The sequence below is a fragment of the Castor canadensis genome, chromosome 2 (genome assembly GCF_047511655.1).
Source record: "Castor canadensis chromosome 2, mCasCan1.hap1v2, whole genome shotgun sequence".
Classification (NCBI taxonomy): domain Eukaryota; kingdom Metazoa; phylum Chordata; class Mammalia; order Rodentia; family Castoridae; genus Castor; species Castor canadensis.
Window position 1 is genome coordinate 59,959,512 of NC_133387.1, and position 20,095 is coordinate 59,979,606.

The following is a 20,095-nucleotide window of genomic DNA, read 5'->3' on the forward strand; positions in this document are numbered from 1 at the left end:
TCCCAAGTAATATGAGGATGTCTATTACTTTAGAGAAAGGGGAATAGTAGTAATTGGGAGACAATTCTTTCTGCACATATGTTCACTTACTTTTCCTACATATTAAGTAAATTCAACATTCCACCCATGCGTGCTAGTGATTCTAGTTTAGTCATATCCTTTGACAGGAAAAGAAATTCTCTTATGATCAAATTATTTTCTGAGTTTGAAATGACTGTATCAAATTGTTTTCACAATTTGAAGTATTTGTTTGATAGTAAAAGACAGTTGAGAACTATATATTGCACTTTTATATTCTGCGTAAGGATTTTCAGGTGTTACATGTTTTTCCCCCCAAATTTTTACTTATTTAATGAAATTGAACTTATGTGGATGATGAAATGTATTCATCCTCACCAAGAGTTTTGCAGTATAGGTGAATTTAATTGACCACTCTATCCATAATTTTTTGTATATATTATTTGATATTTTACATATCAAGTACTCACAAATCACAAAGGAATCACATTCTTTTAGTTTGAATTTGGCTCCCCATCACCATTTTTGTCCTTTTTCTTTTCTTCTTTTCTTTTTTCTACCCACTCCTTCCTTCCTTCCTTCTTCCTTCCTTCCTGTCTTCTTTCTTTTTTCCCTTCCTCCCTCCCTCCTTCCCCTTCCTCTCTAGATTTTGAACTAATGGTCTCACATTTGGTAGACAAGTTCTGTACCACTTGAGCCATAGTTTCTGTCAGTCATTTTTTAGGTAGGGTCTTCTGATCTTGCCCATGTGGTCCCAGACTGCAATTCTCCAACCTATGGCCTCCAGCAAAGCTCGAATCACAGGTGGAAGCAATCACACCAAGGTTATTGATTGAGAATGGGATCTTGCTAACTTTTTTCTTCCCAGCTGGCCTCAAACTGTGATCCTCCTGACTCCAGCTACTGAATAGCTAGGATTATAGGTATGAGTCACTACCTGACATGTCCTGCTTTTTCTATGTACTACCTTAGCTGTGTTATTTCTGAGATTATATAATTTCATGACCTTTATTAAAAATTTGTCATTTTAAAGTGCATAATGTAAAGTTGCCTTCTCATACAAAGATCTACTATCTAATAAAACAGTGGATCTAATTGGAATACTAAAGATCGAGACAGTATTATCAATTAGTAAAGATGTATGTGTTTCTCAATGGTAACATAAATACCAAAGTTAAAGTTTGTTTTAAATGTTATGTTCCTGCAAGAGATTAAAACAGTTATCTTATATACAGTTATTTTATATACACCTTAAGCATATAACACATCTCTAATATGTAAATATTCCTAAACATAAATATTTCAATTGTCACAATATTTAATTTATTGTTGACTTTGGTATTTAAGACCCTACAGAAACTTTGTTGGAAACTTTCCTAAGTAGACATAACTTTTGGTAATGAAGTGGCAGTTACTTTCTGGAGTCACAACCCATCTTGGAAATTATTCCTTTGGTGTGCTTCCATAAAGTATAAGTTCCCAGAAGGCAACACTGTGCGTTTACAGAGGCTGACGAGGCTCTTATACTGTCTAATACATTGCAGTCTCCCAATAGATTTTCTTTCTCAATAATAGATGAATCTCAGTTGAAGTTTCATTTTAGCCAATTGTGAAATGGCTGAAGAACACCAGAATCATATTATATCCCTGTCCCTGTTCACACTCCCGTTCTCCATGCTTAGTTGCAGCATTTCTGAGTCCAGACCCGTGTTCGTGTCTACAATGTGGAAGATTGGAATTTACATGTACACTTATAAGAAAACACTTGGGCTTAGTGAATGTGTGGTGTTGATCAAACAATATCAAATGTTCTATGTCTTTCTCTCCCCTTTCGTTAACACATATGACAACAGAAAGGACAATGCTTAAGAGCAGAGGGAGGGAGGAACCAAATCTTTTGACTCTTTCTCAGTCCTGAAACTAGATAGGTCTTTCTTTATTTAATACTAAAAAAATAGAGAATAGTCAATGTGGGAATCCATGAACGAGTCAGCAAAGTAGAAATACCATCATATTAAAGACAGGGCAAGTTATTCCTTGGGATGGAGTTATTATTTCACTTACTGCAGATAAAAAGAAAACTATGTTCATTATATGCTCACCATACTTATTGAGAGAATCAGTGACCAATCTATAAAAAGTACATGCAACATTATAAAAGTAAAACCTAACAGCTAAAATTCCAAAAAACCTAACAGCTAAAATTCCAAAAAATGATTTAGTCATCATTGATGCTCAGAATGAATTTGAAAAGTAGTCCCAAAATTGTAAAAGGAAGAAAATTTATGAGAACAAAGATAATTAATATGAAGCTCAAAAAGTGAAATGTAAACCATAAACCCTGTATGCATAAAGATTAGGTCAAAGCATATGGATTAGAGGGAATAAATAGGTTTAATAGAAGGCAGCATTTAAGTTTGAAGGAAATCTGTTTATAATCACTGATGTCAGAGGCTTACCGTGCTTTGAGCAAAGATTTTTGTAAGTTAAGAACATTTATACCAAAACTTGCTCAAGGATATCTGAGATCTCTAGTAGACAGCTAAATATTTAGTTTGGTTGCCTAGGAGAGTGGCCTAGAATAGAATTTATGTTTATCTTATGAGGAGAATTTGAAAGTAAGTGGTTAAAATTTCCCTAGCAAGCGTGAAGGTACATGTATACAGCAAGGCCAGACTGAAGTACAGAAATAAGTTGGTGTACTTCAGCAATGTTGGAAACAATGTAAGTTTGAATACTTTCCATACGACACGTTCTCCAGCCTGTCAGGATCTCAATACTCCCTAGTCCTCCGTCTGCTTTATACATCCACACAATTTAGGAACAATAATGAAAACATCTTAAGATAATATAGAATAGAATTCACAGAGCCCAGCTTTTATGGAAAGATGTGGGGCTTGTGAAACGTAGAATACAAGTAGCTTGAGATGAAGGAGTAGCTTTCAAAATAAGAGTAAGTCACACAAAGAAGGTCATGAACTTAGTCCATGTTGGAATCAGAACTAAATTTAGTATCTCCTGATTTCTCCTATTCTTTTTTATGTGGTGTATCACCCAGTTCATATTTGTATATAAAGACTGGTATGTTCAAGTATAATGTGTTGATTTTGTTTATTGTAATAGTGACACATGGCTTCACATAAAGAAAAGGTAAAACAAGTATTTAAAGGTGATTAATTATTCTTTCAGACTGTTACCTTCTTGTTCATCCTATATGAACACCTCAATTTGTGGAGATCATCAGGAAAATGTTCAAGGACTCTAGTTTAAAATAATTCCTGAAGGATATTTTATAATATCTCTGTTCCTCTACTTATATTAACGCTATTTATGGTCACCTTATGACTATAAAATAAATACTTAAAGACATCCAGATTTAGTGAATGCAGTAACTAAGTAAGGGATGGAGTTAATGTCCTTTTAGGGTTATATAATGAAACTCAAAAATGAAAAACTGGCTAAATTATTTGATGAGCCATACTTCTCATTGACGGATATAATGTACCTAGCCTTATTGGAAATCTAAGACAATTTTCACTGTGCATGGTTAACCTGCACTAGATAATGTTAGACTATTCCCTCTTCTCGTCAGCTCATCAAAAACCAGTTTAAATAACAACCTCTTGTAAAGCAAATGACATCTTCTATCTAGGAAATGGGTGTTGCAAGCAGCTTATAACACATTTCTGGCTTTAATGGTATAAGTACCTTAAATATAGGATTATACACAGTGGGGTTTGTCTGAATTTTTAGCAACTTGAGATAGGGATCTTATTCATTATGTCTCTTTGATAGCACAGTGCATTTGATGAGATAATGCTTGTTAGACTTGTATGTTTCGAGTCTGCTTTTATTTTGATACTGTTTGTGAAGACATATTACTTCTTAAAGAAGTGCAAAGTAAGTAGAAAAGCCCTTGCAGCCATGGGGAAATGAAAATCTTGATTCTTGTTTTAATGTTGATGGAAGCAAAGATAAGAGAAGAAATGACAACCCATCTTTTACTATAGACTATATTTTTATTAATTTTAAGATAAATTTTTGTTTCCTTTTGCTCATTGAATGGAACTGGCTCCAAACATGTGGTGTTACTACTTACCTTCCCTCATCTGCCTTTTCTTCTCCTTGGTGATCAGGAACAGCCTCCAGGTATAAGTGCAACAGTTGGAAAATAAGTATCAGAGTAAGGGTATTTGTCTGCAGTTGCTCCAAGTGACAGAACGCTCAGAATTTCTGTTTGCAAGTCTAGGTTGATGAGCTAAGTTTTCATGATTCTTTGTGAATGAGACATGAACTCAGGCTTATTATGTGATTCCTTCAAAACTAAAGTTGTTGCATTCTACATATCACTAGAATAAATAGGAATGGTGAATTTTACTTCCAAGCAGGCTATGTCATTAAAATGAGCATAATGTTTCAATGTAAGACATTTTGCCAGGAAAAGTATTTTAAACATAAAGAAAATAGTATAGTCTCTGTAACTGCTTCATCTGTTATTTGCTTAAATATTTGAACATAAAGATGTTATTTCATTCCTACGTAGTGAGGCCTGATCTCCAAAAATAACCACAGCAAAATGGACTGGAAGTGTGACTTAAGCAGTAAGTGTGACTTTGCCTGCTTTGCAAATACAAAGCCCTAAGTTCAAACCTCAGGTCCCACTAAAAAAAATAGAAAGAAAGAAAGAAAAGGAGAAGTTAGTGAACAGGAATAGGCAAGAGATTCTTCTAAAGACTGCTACTGCCTGGATTTAAGTCCCAGCTCTGCTATCTTCTACCTAGTTGATATTGGCAATTAAATTATTACACTGCTGTTGACTAACTTGGTCTGTAAAATGGAGGTAATGGTAATACAGATGTCATAGAGGTATTGTAAAGATTAAGGCAGTTAACACATATTAAAAAAAGAGATTTAGCCGTGCTGGTGGTTCATGCCCATAATCATGGCTATTTGGGGGACTGAGATTTGGAGGACTGTGTTCAAGGTCAGGCTGGGCCCATTCTCCCCCAAATTTATGAGACCCCCCCATCTCAAGGGGAAAAGCTTGTGTGTGGTAGCACGTGTGTAGTAGCATGTGTCTGTCACTCCAGCTGGCTGGGAGCCTAAAATAGGAGGAACATAGCCCAGGCCTGCCTGGTATACAGGGAGATCCTCTCTCGAAAATAACCAGAGCAAAAAGGCCTAAAGGCGTGGTTCAAGTGGAAGAGAGTCTGCCTAGCAAGTGCAAAGCCCTGAGTTCAAACCCCAGAACTGTTACCCCACCCCCCAAAAATTTTAGAATATTTTGGCTCATATTGTACAACCCAGAAATGTTAATGAAGGTAATTTAAAAAAAATTATCAATATTACTTGTTCAATACGAACAAGATTGAAATAAAGAGATTTTAGTACCAAGTAGAGCATGAAAGGGTGAGAATGAAGTATTTTTCATTTTATTTCTATGAGCATAATTCTTGTATTTGTGTAACTTAAGGCGATGCACATGCAAAATCTTCTGAAAAAAGTATAAACACAATGCACCAGTGTTTTTTAATTCAAATTTTAAAGAAAAATTAAATGTTAATGTAAAATGAAAAAAAGCCAACAATGAAATTATTATCTGTGAAAATCCACACTTACATTCTTCATAGATTGGAAGTTTATTTAGCTTCTTAGTTTAGATTTTCAGAGACATCTGTCCCAAAAAATCCCAAAGGTCCTTGAAAATTAGGGAAATGCATTTCCCAGAAGGCTTAAGTTGGCCAGCAAGCCTTACTATTTTCTTAATTCCCAAAGTAAACAAAAAGAAATCAGATCATTACAAACCCTTATCAATCCAATTCCAAGATCTGTGTTTCTGCCTAAAATTCAAAGGAAATAAATTCACCCCAGAAACTCATGTCCTTAGTTGATTTATTTGCTACATTTTATTTTATTGACTGTCTTAATAATTTGAACCGTCTGGGACATTTGGCTGGTTGGCTGAATTCCATTGCAGATTTATGTTTTTATTTATTCTCTTCTTAGTAGAGTCTTGTCTACCTTAAAATAAATTCAAACATAATGTTCAATCTAAATTTTTTTAAAGTCCAATCTTTCATGATTTTATTTTATAGAAATAATTCTGATTCTAGAATGAGTTGGTAGAGATATGCAACAGTGATAAATTCTATTCTAATTACTAAAGAATTGAAGTCTAGATCTGTTTCTTACATTTTTACAAAACTATCTTGTACTATGCAGCCTTTATTGCTGACTCTGATGTCAACCAATACAAATCCTCAAATCAAGGACAGAATAGCGATAGAATTTTAATTACTTGCTTTTGTATAATAGTTGATTTATTCAGACTTTCTTTTTTTTTTGGTCCACCTAAAATAAATGATTGCATTCTCTTGGCTGCAGTATGTTTGGGTTGAGTTGTAATAGCAGCAGTTTTATGAACTGTGCCTCATTTAAAGTCCTCAGTCGTCCTGCGTGCACAGATTATTGTGATTTTAATGGGTTCTAGGTAAGGAACTTAAAATGTAGCAAGTTCAGATCCTGTCCATTGTCACACTTGGTGTTTGATGGAGCAGGGAATTGCAGGCACGAGGTGGCCATAGTCCACCCCAAGTGCCTTGTGCCCTTGTGCTGTGCAGGAAAAGGTCATGAGAGGGAGCCGGTACAAGTCAAGTTCCACTTTCATCATTTCCTGAATTTGAACCTGCATTTAAGTTACAATGGCCTAAAAATGGTTTTTCTGTTATATTAAATTGAATTCTAGAATTAAGAAGAAGTTTGCCACTGGGAATCTTTAACACCTGATATGAGAATGTCTGAGACACAGGCATGATATCTGTTTACTAAATGAACAAATATTTTGTTTTTTTAAGGCTTCAGTTTATTATTAAGTGGTTCATAAAAACACAAAATGTGCCTGTGAAGGGTGCCATGTCATTTTTGAACACATACATACACTTCAATCAGGTTGAACTTATCCAGCTCCTCAAGCATTTCTTTATGGTGAAAACTTTCAAAGTTGTTTCTTCCGGCTTTTGAAACACAGAATGCTTGATCATTTGTCATAATCACTGTATTGTTCAGTGCACACCAGACCTCTCTTGTAGGGCATTGCTCACCCACAGCCTCTCCCTGTCCTGCCCTCTCTCTCACCTCCCAGCCTCTCTCTCTTCTTCTATGAGATCCATGGTTCTGACTCCGCATGTGAGTGAGAGCAGGCCATACTTGCTTAGAGAGCCCGGCTTACTTCACTACATCATGAGCTCCACTTTCTTCTATCTTGTTGCAAATGACAAGATTTCATTAGGTGAAAAAGTTTGAAGACAAATTTAATATAAAATTTTAAGTATATTTAACCCATTTTCTGTCTGTATTTCATATTGATGTATTTTATTCAGCTAGCTTTGTTATTTTGTTAATTTTTTCTTATAGTGATCTGTAAGTAAAATCTTTATGGTTCAAAAGCTTATTCAAATTATGCATCCATTGGTTTGATCCACTGTTTTCTGGGGTGGGTGTTTGTTATGATACCTTAAAATTAATGCCTGCATCTCTGTGTAGAAGATGGACACTTCAAATTCATTGGGGGAAGATTGAGTCTACTCAACTTTTCATAGCTTTACAGTTTCTTCTAGAAATTATGCTTTATGGGTTTTGGGACTGCTTTCAAAATATTTTCTTGAATGCTTTGCACACAATTGGGCCTATGCTTTATTGGCAAAGATTATTTAACTGAGTTTAAAATATTGGTTTGTTGTTGTTCTAGATTGATGGAATTTATGTTGGGATCTTAGGGTACTGTAATCTGGGATCTTTGGTTAATTCTTCCTTGTATGACTTGAGCCAGTCTTTCCCTCGATTACCAAAAAATATAGTTGACCTTCCTATCTTGCAAGGTTTTTTTTTTATAAAGTGCTTTTAACCTTAACTATGTTTCAAAAAGTGTACTGTCTATTGTAACATAAAAGTTCTTTTAATTTCTTGCAAGTTGAATTGCCTCACTTAAATGTATTCCCTTTATAATGCAGTGTATGTTACTAATGGTTTCTAAGGGGACACTATATTGAACTTGCAGGCACTCTTCAAATGACAGCACTTTTCAGTGTCTTGGTAGAAATTTCTGGTCAGCCTCTTCCCTCCCCTTAAACAGGTTGCATGCTTAGACAGAGCACAGATATGGATGTACTTTTATAGTAGCACCTTGCTTTCTGATGCTGGAAATTTAAAAACTGAACACTACACATGATAAATTATCCCAACCCTTCTTTTCCATCATACTCACATATATTATAATTTTTTTAATTTTGGCAATATTGGGGTTTGTACTCAGGGTCTCACACTTGCTAGACAGGCACCCTGCTAAACACCCTTAGCCTGGTTTCTCTTTAGTTATTTTTTGGATAGACCTCAGACTTCAGTCCTCCTACTTATGCCTCCTGCATAGCTGGGGTTACAGAGGAGAATGACCATACCCAGCTTGTTGGTTGAGATAGGGTCTTGCTAACATTTTGCCTAGGCTACCTTTGAAACAGAGATTCTTCCTATCTCAGCCACCAGAGTGGCTGGAATTACAGGCTTGAGCCACCATTCTTGGCCCTCTATATTATAATTCTAATGGCTCTTGTTATGCTGTGCTTGGTCTTGTGCTTGACAGGTCACAGACATTCATCCATCATATAGCAGTTTTGTTTCAAGAATGTTGTCAGATTCTATATTATCATTTTAAAAATGTTATCATTATAATCCTTTTCAGCAGCCTGAATACATGTCATTTGAAAATGTCTATTTTTGCCTTTTAAATTTATTTAATCAATAAGCTGGTGCAGTGTGGAGCGTCCCTTTTTGACTAAGTTTAGTCCATATTTATACACTTCATTTTCATATTTATCTTGGATTAACTGTTATCTTTGAAAAATATATAATTTTTGCTTTATACTCACTACAAAGCCAGATGCAGTGGCTCTCACTTATAATCGTAGCTAATCAGGAGGTAGAGTTGGGGAGGATCATGGTTCAAGGTCAGTCTAAGCAAAAAGTTAGAGTCCCCCATCTCCAATCAACCAGGAATACTAGTGTGTGCCTGTAATGTCAGCTACATGGAGGTGGTAACTAGGATCACAGTCCAGGCTAGCTGGGCAAAAAGCATGAGATCTCATCTAAAAAATAACTAAATCAAAAAAGGCCTGGGGGCGTGGCTCAGGTGGCCGAGTGCCTGCCTAGTAAGTGCAAGGTTCTCAGTTTAAGCCCTGTCCTGCCCTTCCCGCTGATTATCTATATCAGGGTATTTTAAACTTGGTATCTTTGCTTTATTGTACAATTTCAGATGCTTCCTGTTCACTCCTTTTCCCAAAGTCTGCTTGTCTATTTCTTCCTCCTGTTTTGTATGACTTAACCATGAATAGAGTACATGGAGCTTAACGGTGAACATAATCTGTAAGAACTGGAGTTATTTCTTCACTTTTCTTTTGACAACTGATGTTATAATTGCACTTTTCATGTTATTTTCAAAATACTCTTTTGTTGCTGGACGGTGTGGCTCATGTTTGTATTCCTAACTACTTGGGAGGCCGAGATCAAGAGGATCACAGTTTGAGGCATATATACCTGGGCATATAGTTCATGAGGCTCCCTCATCTCCAAATAACCAGAGCAAAATGGGCTGGAGTTGTAGCTCAAGGGGGTAGAGTCTGCTTTGTAAGCACAAAGACCTGAGTTCAAACCCCAGTCCCACCCATCCCCCAAAATTTCTTACGTTTAATAATTTGCCTCTGAAAAACTAACATGGTACATTTTTGACAAGGTAAATCTAAGGTGTTAATAGCATTTTAATTATCTGAAGAGTAGGGGAAATTTTTTTAAGTCATAAAAATAATGTTTTTACTGCATCAGTCATGATTACCTATGTACATGTATTGCAAAAGTGGTATGTCTCTCTATCAAAGTCATCATTTAAAATTTTATTATCTTGTGATTAAGCAAAGTGCAGTTCTTTTATTTAACTTTTTATCTTATTCAGCCCATGTTTATTCAGTATAATCCAATGCATATTTCCTTTCTAAATGCTGTCATTTACTGAATACTTCTGAAAGTCATAGCACCTGCAGGAAAAAACAGCCCCTAAAATTAGGTTTGGAGGATCCATAGTGTTGTTACTGCCATTGTGCTAGATTCATTGTTTTAGTATTAACCTAGCCTTACAACTCGAGGAAAACAGCTTTGACTGGATAAGTGATCCACACCTTTCTATCGTTTTTCTTTAATTGGTCATGGTCAGCTCCATTGATGAGTCTCTGGTTCTAATTGTCATTGCAGGAGTCATAACTAGTAACCACCTTTAACTAGTGGACCAGCTCTGGATATTTAGGTTCCAATGGTAAACTAGTAGTTACAGAAGCCACATTAATTTTTAATTCATAGTGTTGAAAACAATATGCCAGTTTCCTGGATGTTCAGACTTGCTGCCTTTATAAAAGTCTGTTTTAAAAATAATTAATTCTACCGCTATCAATTATTGATTTTAGACTGTAATGCTATGGCCCAACCCATGTTACATATCCAGAATTCTGTTTGATACTGGAGACGCTAAAGAATTTTAAAACCAGTAATGTCTGTATTGTAAAAGTTGCATAGATTGTAAATAACAGCTAATAAAGTAGCTACAAAAAATAAACATTCATTTCGAGATGGAAATTTTAATATGTATACCCATACATTTATGCAAGGCTATGTAGCATCTGCTTATTGAAGAATTTGGTTTGATATGAGAGAACGATATTTTAAAAGTAACGTGTTATTGATTTAACTCCTTCACTAGTGAAATAGAAATACTGATTATAGTGCTTATAGAGAGTTTTAGCAAATCATTTTTATTTAGTGTCACCTAACTTTGTCTCAGTTTAGGGACACAAATGTCATAGAGAGAGGCAAATAAAAGCCAGACTCTGATTGTGAGCAAAGTTTACGACTGAGCATTTTCAATCTGAGTTCTGCAAAGTGATTGTTTTCAGTACAATTTGATTTAGGTAAAACGTATAAATTTTGAATTTTTAAACATTTTGCTATATGATTTTAAATTAACCAAAAAGCAAGACTTTCCTTTATTTGAAAACATTTTTTATTATTATAAGATAGCTACTATGATATTTCCATACACACATATTTTGGACCCCAGTCTGGTTCATCCCCTCCATTATTCTCCCTCTTCAAAGTATTTAAATTAATGTTTTCTTATAAATATCAACTATTAGTGTTTAGTTTGATGTAAATATGCTAAGTGTGCAAGAATTTTTATGTCAAAATTATTGTGACATTTCAAATTAAATTTGGTAATTTGCAGATAAAATTGAGTGACCTGCCTCTTCAACATTAGCTGTCCTTCCTCTATGTTATTTAATAACTTACATAGTATTCAGAATAGCATGAGAGCCTTGTTTTGCTTGTGTGTTTTACCAAATGCATTTGGATATATTTTAGAGTCCTCTCCATCAGCTTCTCAGTATACACTTACATGTGGTAGTCTATAGACTTCTGTAGATAAGAGACATTTTGAGAAAATAAGAACTGTTATTCTTTTCTTATAGATGGTCTGAACCTCTCAGAAATACTAATTTCAGTGGTAGAAATTGAGATTTTTTAATTAGCATACTAGATAATAGAGGATTTTTTTCTTCAAAATGTCTCCTGTGAGTGTGACATACGCTATATTTCAGTGAAACTATGTCTAGTCATAATATCAAAATAAGTAGAGATAAGGATTATGATTGCCTTAGGAATTATAATTTCAACAACTTGAAGACAAAAATGAGTTGAATTTAGAAATTGTAATATGTTATGAAATTATTTTGATTTATGTATACTATAAAAGGAGAACCACAGAGAAGCATTATTTTTTCTTTAATAAATTTAACAGATTCATTTTAGTACAAATCTTGATAATTTATAAGTTGAGAAATGTGTTATTATTTTAATGTTTCTCCTAAAATCCCTTTATATATTAATTTGAAAATTTAAGAGTCTTCATAAAATATTTAAATCTTCTAACTTTTAATTTATAAAACATTCGTAATAATCTTTATCTTCCTAAGTATAAAATGCTTAATAGATTTATAGGGAAGACAAAAAGTGAAAATAATTTTTTCTGATTATAAATATAATCTATGCTTATTATATTGTTGGAAAAAGCCAGAGGGCACATAAATTAATAAAGTAACTTTTCATAACTACAAAATAATTATACTGGAATATTTGTCAGGTGCCCATTCAACTCATTTCTCCTTTTATCTCTCTTTCTTCCCCAAATAAACTTTTTCTTCCATTTTCTTTTTGCTTAGCAGGCTTTTTTTTTTTTTTTTTTTAACTTACTACAATGTTAAAACAAATACAGAGCACAGGCACATTTCTAGTTTAATCACTTTAATTAGGTAAAATTGTACCTTCCATAATTATTACAACATGTGTTTCCTGATTTGATATTAAATAGCATTTTTGTGAATATTGATAAGTCCTTCTGTCCTCTACTATACCAATAAATATTTTCTGGGTTAGTGAAAGAATGATGTATTTGTACATTATGTACATTGTCCTAACCTTAACTCAGATACTTACCTATCTTCTATCACCCAATCTTTCTACACTTCACATATCTGAAAATTGCAAAATATAAATGGAGATGTGATTTGAGAGAAAGATGTTTGCAAAATAATGTGTCATTGTTTAAAATTATAAAAGGGACTATAGTTTTTTTAGAACTGAACTGGTCTTTAAGGATCCTGTGGTTTGGGGTATCTTATTTAAAGTACAAGAGGATGTTGGAATCAGCTGGGAGATTCTTTGAAAAGACACCCCCTTTGTGGCTTGTTGCTGTATTGTTAGGGGATTCCTGATACCCCATAGGAAAAGGACCACATACATAGTCCAACATCATTTATTTTACACATCAGAAAACTGACGCAAAGGGAACAGTGGCTGATCCAACTCTATGAATGTAGCAAAGTTGAGTTAAATTTACTGTTATCTATATATTCTATTAAGGCTTTTCACAGTATTTCCTAAGTTGGTACCTTGTAAACGTTTCTATGGTCAGCTAAACATGAAAATATTGGGTTAACACAGTTTTCTTTAGTGCAGAATGTCTCAGGCTCTTGGATAGTCCAAGATGCCTCACTCTCTTAATAGAATGCAATGCAAGGCATTTCCAGCTTATTTCAGGGTGGAGCTAACCCCTGGATACTTTAAAAGAGCATCCTTTGACAAATATTACTAGACATTTTATTTTTGCATTCATTTATTATTTACAAAAAATAAAACTACTATAAATGTAAGTTAACAAGATGTAGGCATCCCTTATTATGCTTACTATTAATCAATCCTAATTTTTCAAGAGGAGTTCCCCCAAATGATCATGTACACACAGTTTAAATGATTGGTACCTTAGAGCACATATCTCAAGTTTGAGTTTGCGACAGATCACATAGAAGACTTTTTAAGATACAGACTGCTGGGCATGTCTTCTGCAATTTGTGATTGACAAGGACATGGATGGGGTATGGGAGTTTGTATTCTCAAAAAATGTAGTAGGTACTGATCATGCTTTTCCAATGACCTCACTTTGAGTAACCAGGGCTTTGAAATAAATGTGACTTATCAAGAATTTAGAATGCTCACTGCTAAGACATAAAACTGTATCATTTAGTAGTTGGAGTTTACTTTATGTTCATGTTACTAGTCAATACTGTTCATGAATAGATTATAGAGTATAAATTTAAAAATCTCTTGAAGTTCATTTTTGAACCCAAGATATTGCGTTCATCTTATATTATGAACCAAGTTAACCAAGGGCAGTTGTGCTATATTTGTTAGGTAATGCATTATTTTGCTTTATGATTTCTCTTCTGTTTGTGTCATTTTTCTTCCTGTATCATCTTCCTCTGTGTACTCCTGACCTCTGTTTTAGAAAAGAGAATGATTAGTCATTCTTGCATGTGGCTATTTTACCAAATTTTAGACTTTCAATGTCACTCCTTTTAATTTATAAATTCAGTTTGATAATGGAAGGACAACTATATTTTATGTCTCCCATCTGAATAAACAAAAAGTGTTCTATTTTCAAACACTTTTTCCAATGAAAATTTATGGTCCAAATCCCACACACTCATGTTTACACACTCATGATACCTTATCAAACCATGACTGTCACACAATTGTTCCTCCTTTTGTATTGAGTTTATGCTCATATTTTCTGTCAGTAATGTTTCATATGCAGAAATAATCTTCATGGCCTACTAAGTTGATTTCATTATCCAGTGATGGGTTATGCCTGTAGCTTTAGATTCAATGTTTAAAAGAGCAATATTGCTCATGCTGTGTAGAATTAGTCTTTGTAATGTTCCAGTTTCTAAGGTGGGAAATCCTCTGTGTGTGTGTGTGTGTGTGTGTGTGTGTGTGTGTGTGTGTGTGTGTTTTCCAGTAGTTGAAGATACTAATCTGATGTCTGGTTGGTTAAATTTGCAAAATGATATGAGAAGTGAACTCTGTCACTTCTTTGTAGATCTTGTATCTTTACATTCTTGCAATAGTCTATCAGTGAGACTTTATGACATTTTCTGGTTATTTAATTCAGTTTTCTCTATCATGTCCTCACTGTAGAGTGGTGCCAAACACTGTGATTTTTGTGTCATGTGGTACAGTCCAATATGATTTTTTTCAGTTTTGTTTTGAGTAGATTTCCTTTGGAATGTAGAAAACAGTCTACATAGTAAAAGTATTGAAGATACAGATATGAATTTAATTAAAATATTAATTAGGAAAGAGTTTTTAAAAACCCTGTATTTCAAGTGAAAAAAACCCAGTATAACATGCATAGCAAAAAGTTATAGATGGATTTTGGATAAATGGATAAAATTCCTAGTTTCTGCCTGGGGACAAATAAGGGAATATCAAAGGTGTAGCTTAAATAGATGGGAAATTAATCTTCGACTTTAAACTCTTAAGAGAATTGCTTTAATCATTATTGATTGGATGTTACTTACTACCCCAGGAAACAAATCAGCTGAAGTTAGGATTTAATTGTATTTAGAGTCACATAGATCTCTTATTTCTCAGTGTGCTTTTTTTTTTAAAATAAAAACACATGCAAAAATCAAAAGAACATAACATAAAACAATCTTTTGTTGGTACCCTGTTGTTGTTATGTATACCATGAGTTACGAAATTCTCTTCAACTGCCCAGTTTAAGTATAGAAACATAAATTGTGGATTGACTTCAAGTGGATAATTTTAGTGTGGTATTTAAAGGCTCTTATCCTGTTCTTTAAGTGTACATACTACTACATGAGAAAGCTACAGAATGAATCTAACATTGAGGGAAGCTGGCTACAATTGAGTAATATCATGAGTATACAATGAGAGAGCAACTACATGGATGGAAATGTGGTCATACAATGCTATCATGTATTATATTTTAAAGTATCCTTGTAGATCTATTTCTTTGAAGGATACATGCTTGGCAAATGAGAAAGTTGTGAAAATATCTGTTTGCATAATTCGTAAAATTATTTATTATCTGTCTTTTCCTCTGTAGCCTGAAAAAAATGACAGCGAGCCAGGCAGCCAGAGGATTAAACCTGTTTTTATTGAGGATGCTAACTTTGGACGACAGATATCCTATCAGCATGCAGCAGTACACATTCCTACTGACATCTATGAGGGCTGTAAGTAAAAGAATGTGAATAACTGTTGCAATATTGTGCCTTGTTTATCTTAGGTATGTCATATCTGAAAAACAAAGCAGTAGCAAGTGTAACACTGTTTTATTTGTGAAACATATCAGAGTCTGCAGAAGGCCTGGAGTCATAGCTTAGTGGGAGAACACTTCGCTGGCATTCCTGCAGCCCTGGGTTCAATCTCTAGCAAAGCACACAGAAAGGAAGAGAGGGAGTGAGGGAAAGGAAAGAAAACACGAACAAGAAAAATCTCTGGCAAACTGATTTTTGTAAAAGAAGAAATCTGATTTTTGCGAAAAATTCTACTCATGTGGCTTCACTACATGAATACACATAGGAAAGTGGTCATCCGCGGAGATGTCCTTCTTAACCTGTTGCTTAGTAAATAATTCCAGTTTACCAATTAGCATCAATAACTTACAAAATATATAGATATCTTCTTTAGAAATGGAAACAGTGTAGCTTCAGATTACTCATGTATAAACAAATCTTCATATACAAGCACAAAAACTGGTAAAGGGAGGAGGTTGTACATTTTAGACTTTGCAGTTCTTATCATCTCTTACCATGTCTGTCTTTCTGTCTCTCTTTGAGGCTATGGAAAAGGACCTTCTTTTCAATATTTCAATATATATTGGGCTCAGGATACAAAGCAGTGTTGGGACAAAAGGAACAAGCAACGTTCTAAAGAAATAGAAAAGCACTGCGCAAAAGTCTTAGTTGAGAAACCTTCACTGTGAGGAAGGGAGGAGAATAAGACATGTGGGAAGAACCAGCGAGAAAGCTTATGCACTCAGTTCTGAGGCACCATATACATTAATATGGGTGAGCCTGAGAATTCTAACTAGGAATTCTCTTGAGGACGGCCTAACTGTGTATGATTCAGGAAACAGGATCTTTACTTAGTTATAGCCCTGGGACTCAATGTTATCCATTTTCTAACAAATCCTATCAACTTCCTCCCATGCCACCTACCCTACCTTCTAAAATAAGTAAAGAGTAAGGAAAGAACCCCTTGAGATTTAAAAGAAAATATGTTTCTTGGCTGGATGTTGTGATTCATACCTATAATATCAGCTACTCCTGGAGGCAGAGATCAAGAGAATTGTGGTTTGAGACCTCATCTCAAACAATAATCTGAACATGGTGGTGAGCACTTGGCATCCCAGCTAAAAGAGAGAGTCACCATCTAGGTCAACCCTCACAGAAAACACTAGCTACTACCTGAAAAATAAATACCCAGAAAGAACTGGGATATGGCTCAAGTGTTAGAGCACCTGCTTAGCAAGTGCAGGACTTGAAGTTCATGCCCCAGTACTGCCCCCCAAAAACGTCTCTTAGTCTCCATAGTTGGAGAGTGTTGAGTGTATGGGATATCAACACCAGCTTGATATGAAGCCAGATTGCCTGAGTTCAATCTGAATTTTAGCAGTATAATTTTTTTGACCAAATTGTTCAAAATTCTGGGCATTTTCTTATCTGTAAAATGGGATTAAGATTATGAATACAAAAGGTTGTTTTAGAAATAAAGTTAATGTATTTAAGTTCTCAAAAGGGAAGTGCCTGTGTTATTATTAATCACAATTTAAGTTTATTTACACCAAATGATTAAGAAAAGGAACTCTAAACGTTTGTATGCTTTTTATGACAAATTTCATCTTTTTTGAAATTATTTTGCTCATTAGTTTTGTGTGTGTGTGTGTGTGTGTGTGTGTGTGTGTGTGTGTGTGTGTGTGCATGTGGGCAAATGCTGTACCAATGAGCTACATCCACAGTCACTGGTGATTTTTTTTCAATGTATTAAAGGCACATGATTCTTTTCATTTATATCGGTTTTTTAAAACTATTTCAAACATTATTTTTCTCTCTATTAGAAACAAAATACTGCATTTGTAGCTTATTATTTTACATGAGAACTAAATGTAATTTAACTTCTTTATAATTCAACTCTCACTACAGTGCCAAGTGCTTTTTAGAATTCTATGGGAGTTATATATATGTCTTTGACCATTAAATGTGCTGGTTTTTAAAATAATTTTGGCACTTGCAATTACATTTTAACTTCTGAAAACACTAAGCTATATGGTTGTATTTCTCAAATTTTTAAAAAGTCTTACCTTCTACCTTATACAGTTTCAATTTTCTTTTATTTATTGTTTGTTGGGTATGTCAACAAAATAATTTTAGTATTCTATGTCTGTTTATTCCATTCTCACTGAAAAAATGGCTATATATAAAATTTTGAGTGATATAAAATTATGTATATATTTTTATGTATTTTGAGAGTATATAAAATTCTTTCCCTCAGTGTTCCATAGACATATGACACTGTTCCAACCAGAATAATTTGATGGAAGAGACGAAGATATCTGAGGACCAACTTGGTGTTGTTAATGTTAGAAACCTTTTCTGGTTGTGTTTGTTTTCGGGTCTGACATTTCAGAGGGTTTTTTTTTTTCCTTATTTCTGAATCCAGTAATTTATAAATGCCAACAAGATATTCTAAATCATTCTATTCAAATAGCTTTATTCTGTGGAGCATTTTGTTTAAAATATGCGTAAGTGGAAGACTTGTATGTAAAATAAATTAAAGCAAAAATCACTATGACTTAAACCAAAATGGTGTGACATGCCTGCTTACCCGCTTTTGTTCCTTAGAGGTAGCCCCTTCTTTGTCTAGCACTGGTAGCCAAGAGAGATTTTCTCTGCAAATTCATAGATCGTTTAATTATTCAGGAACTGCAATTCTCCACAAGAGGAGAGTATAAAAAAAATTCTTATTTTTTTATACGTTTGGGTTTTTTTGGAGTTAAAATCACATTCATAATTAAAGATGTAATGCATTTTATCCTAAATGCACATGAAATCTACACACAAAGTAAACTGGAGCATATATTTTTAAAGGATATTAATTTTTAACACAGCACACACATCTTTTATTTTTTGCAATTTACAAAGTCTTGACTTTGTATGCATGTTTTCCTTTCTAGTTTTATTCTAAACCATTTGTAAATATCTGCAGTGAATAATTTTTATAGTTATAAAGAATAAAAATTCTTACTTTGAAATAAATATGATAAAATATTTACATATATGTTTTTAGACATGGTAAAGTATGGATTGGAATATGCCATAACTTAAAAAAAGAAAAGCTCTATCTTGAATTATTTATTTCATGTCATTTATCTTAATATTGGCATCTCCCTCTGCTGAAATCTCATCAGTAAGGTTCTAACCTCATGCAGCCTGAACTCGTTTAAAATTCATGTCCCATGTCATGGGCTGCATGAGTAAATGACAGGAGTGAAATCAGACACATCAACAAGATCTGGAAAATTGTATAATTACTGGCGTTCTTCAGGCAGTTTGTAAGAACATTGCATTTGGAGAAGTGTTCTTGGTTTCTGATTTTAGTGGATGTGAAAGTGCACTCCAATTGAAGGCTTCAGGGAATCAAACGGCCTCTGCTTTCACTTACAGGCAATTGTGTCACTGATCCTCAGAAGAAATCTCAGGTTCAAATTTCCCAAAGGTAGATTATATCTTAAAAAGTCCCTTGAATGGAAATGCGATTATTTTTGCTCAATTATGTATTTAAAGTTTCAAATAGTATTTTTAATTAGAAACTCATCTGAAAGTTTCCATTTTGGAGAATTTCACTAGTTGCAACTTTAAATTTTGAGGGCATACAAACCAACTTAATTTTCAGATCTCATTTATTTGCTTATAAGTATAGAATTTAAACACAGAATTTTTTTGCTTATCCTTACATTTAATTATTTATCTTTTATTGTTGTGCTGGGGGTATATTATGGCATTTACAAAAGTTCTTATAATATATCAAATATATTATACTTGAATTTATCCCCTCCATCATTCTCCTTTATTCCCTGCCCCTTCATTCCTTGAACAGTTTCAACAGGTCTTGTTTTTCCATTTACATACATGTGTACACAGTATTTGCACCATATTCACCCTCCCACACCCTTTCCCTACATCCTCCTCCCTTCCCCTGGTACCACCCCCAAGGCAGGATCTGTTTGGCCCTCCTATTCTCTGATTTTGTAAAAAAAAAAAAAAAAAAACAACAAATGACATTTTTGTTCATTTAAGATTGCTATACAGGGAGTTTCCTTGTGACATTTCCATTTATATGTGTGTTATAATCCGAGTTGGTTCATTTCCTCTATTTTTCTTTTTTCTACCTTAGTCCCCCTCTTATGGTGATTTCAACAGTATTAAAAATTCTATTTTTATTGTTTTGTGGTACTGGGGTTTGAATTCAGGGTCTACACCTTGAACCAGTCCTTTTTTGTGATGGGTTTTTTTGAGATAGGGTCTCATAAACTATTTGCCTGGGCTGGCTTCGAGCTGCA

At 34.1% G+C, this 20,095-nt stretch overlaps 1 protein-coding gene across 6 annotated transcripts in view; it reads left to right on the forward strand.

The window, feature by feature from the left end:
• Positions 1 to 20,095, forward strand: part of Cacna2d1 (calcium voltage-gated channel auxiliary subunit alpha2delta 1) — a 437,884-nt gene that overhangs the window by 277,405 nt on the left and 140,384 nt on the right. For all 6 annotated transcript variants that reach the window (XM_074064875.1, XM_020156667.2, XM_020156666.2 and 3 more), the window contains one exon: positions 15,578 to 15,707. In XM_074064875.1, coding sequence (XP_073920976.1) covers positions 15,578 to 15,707 — 130 coding nt within the window. The remainder of the gene's footprint in view (positions 1 to 15,577; positions 15,708 to 20,095) is intronic.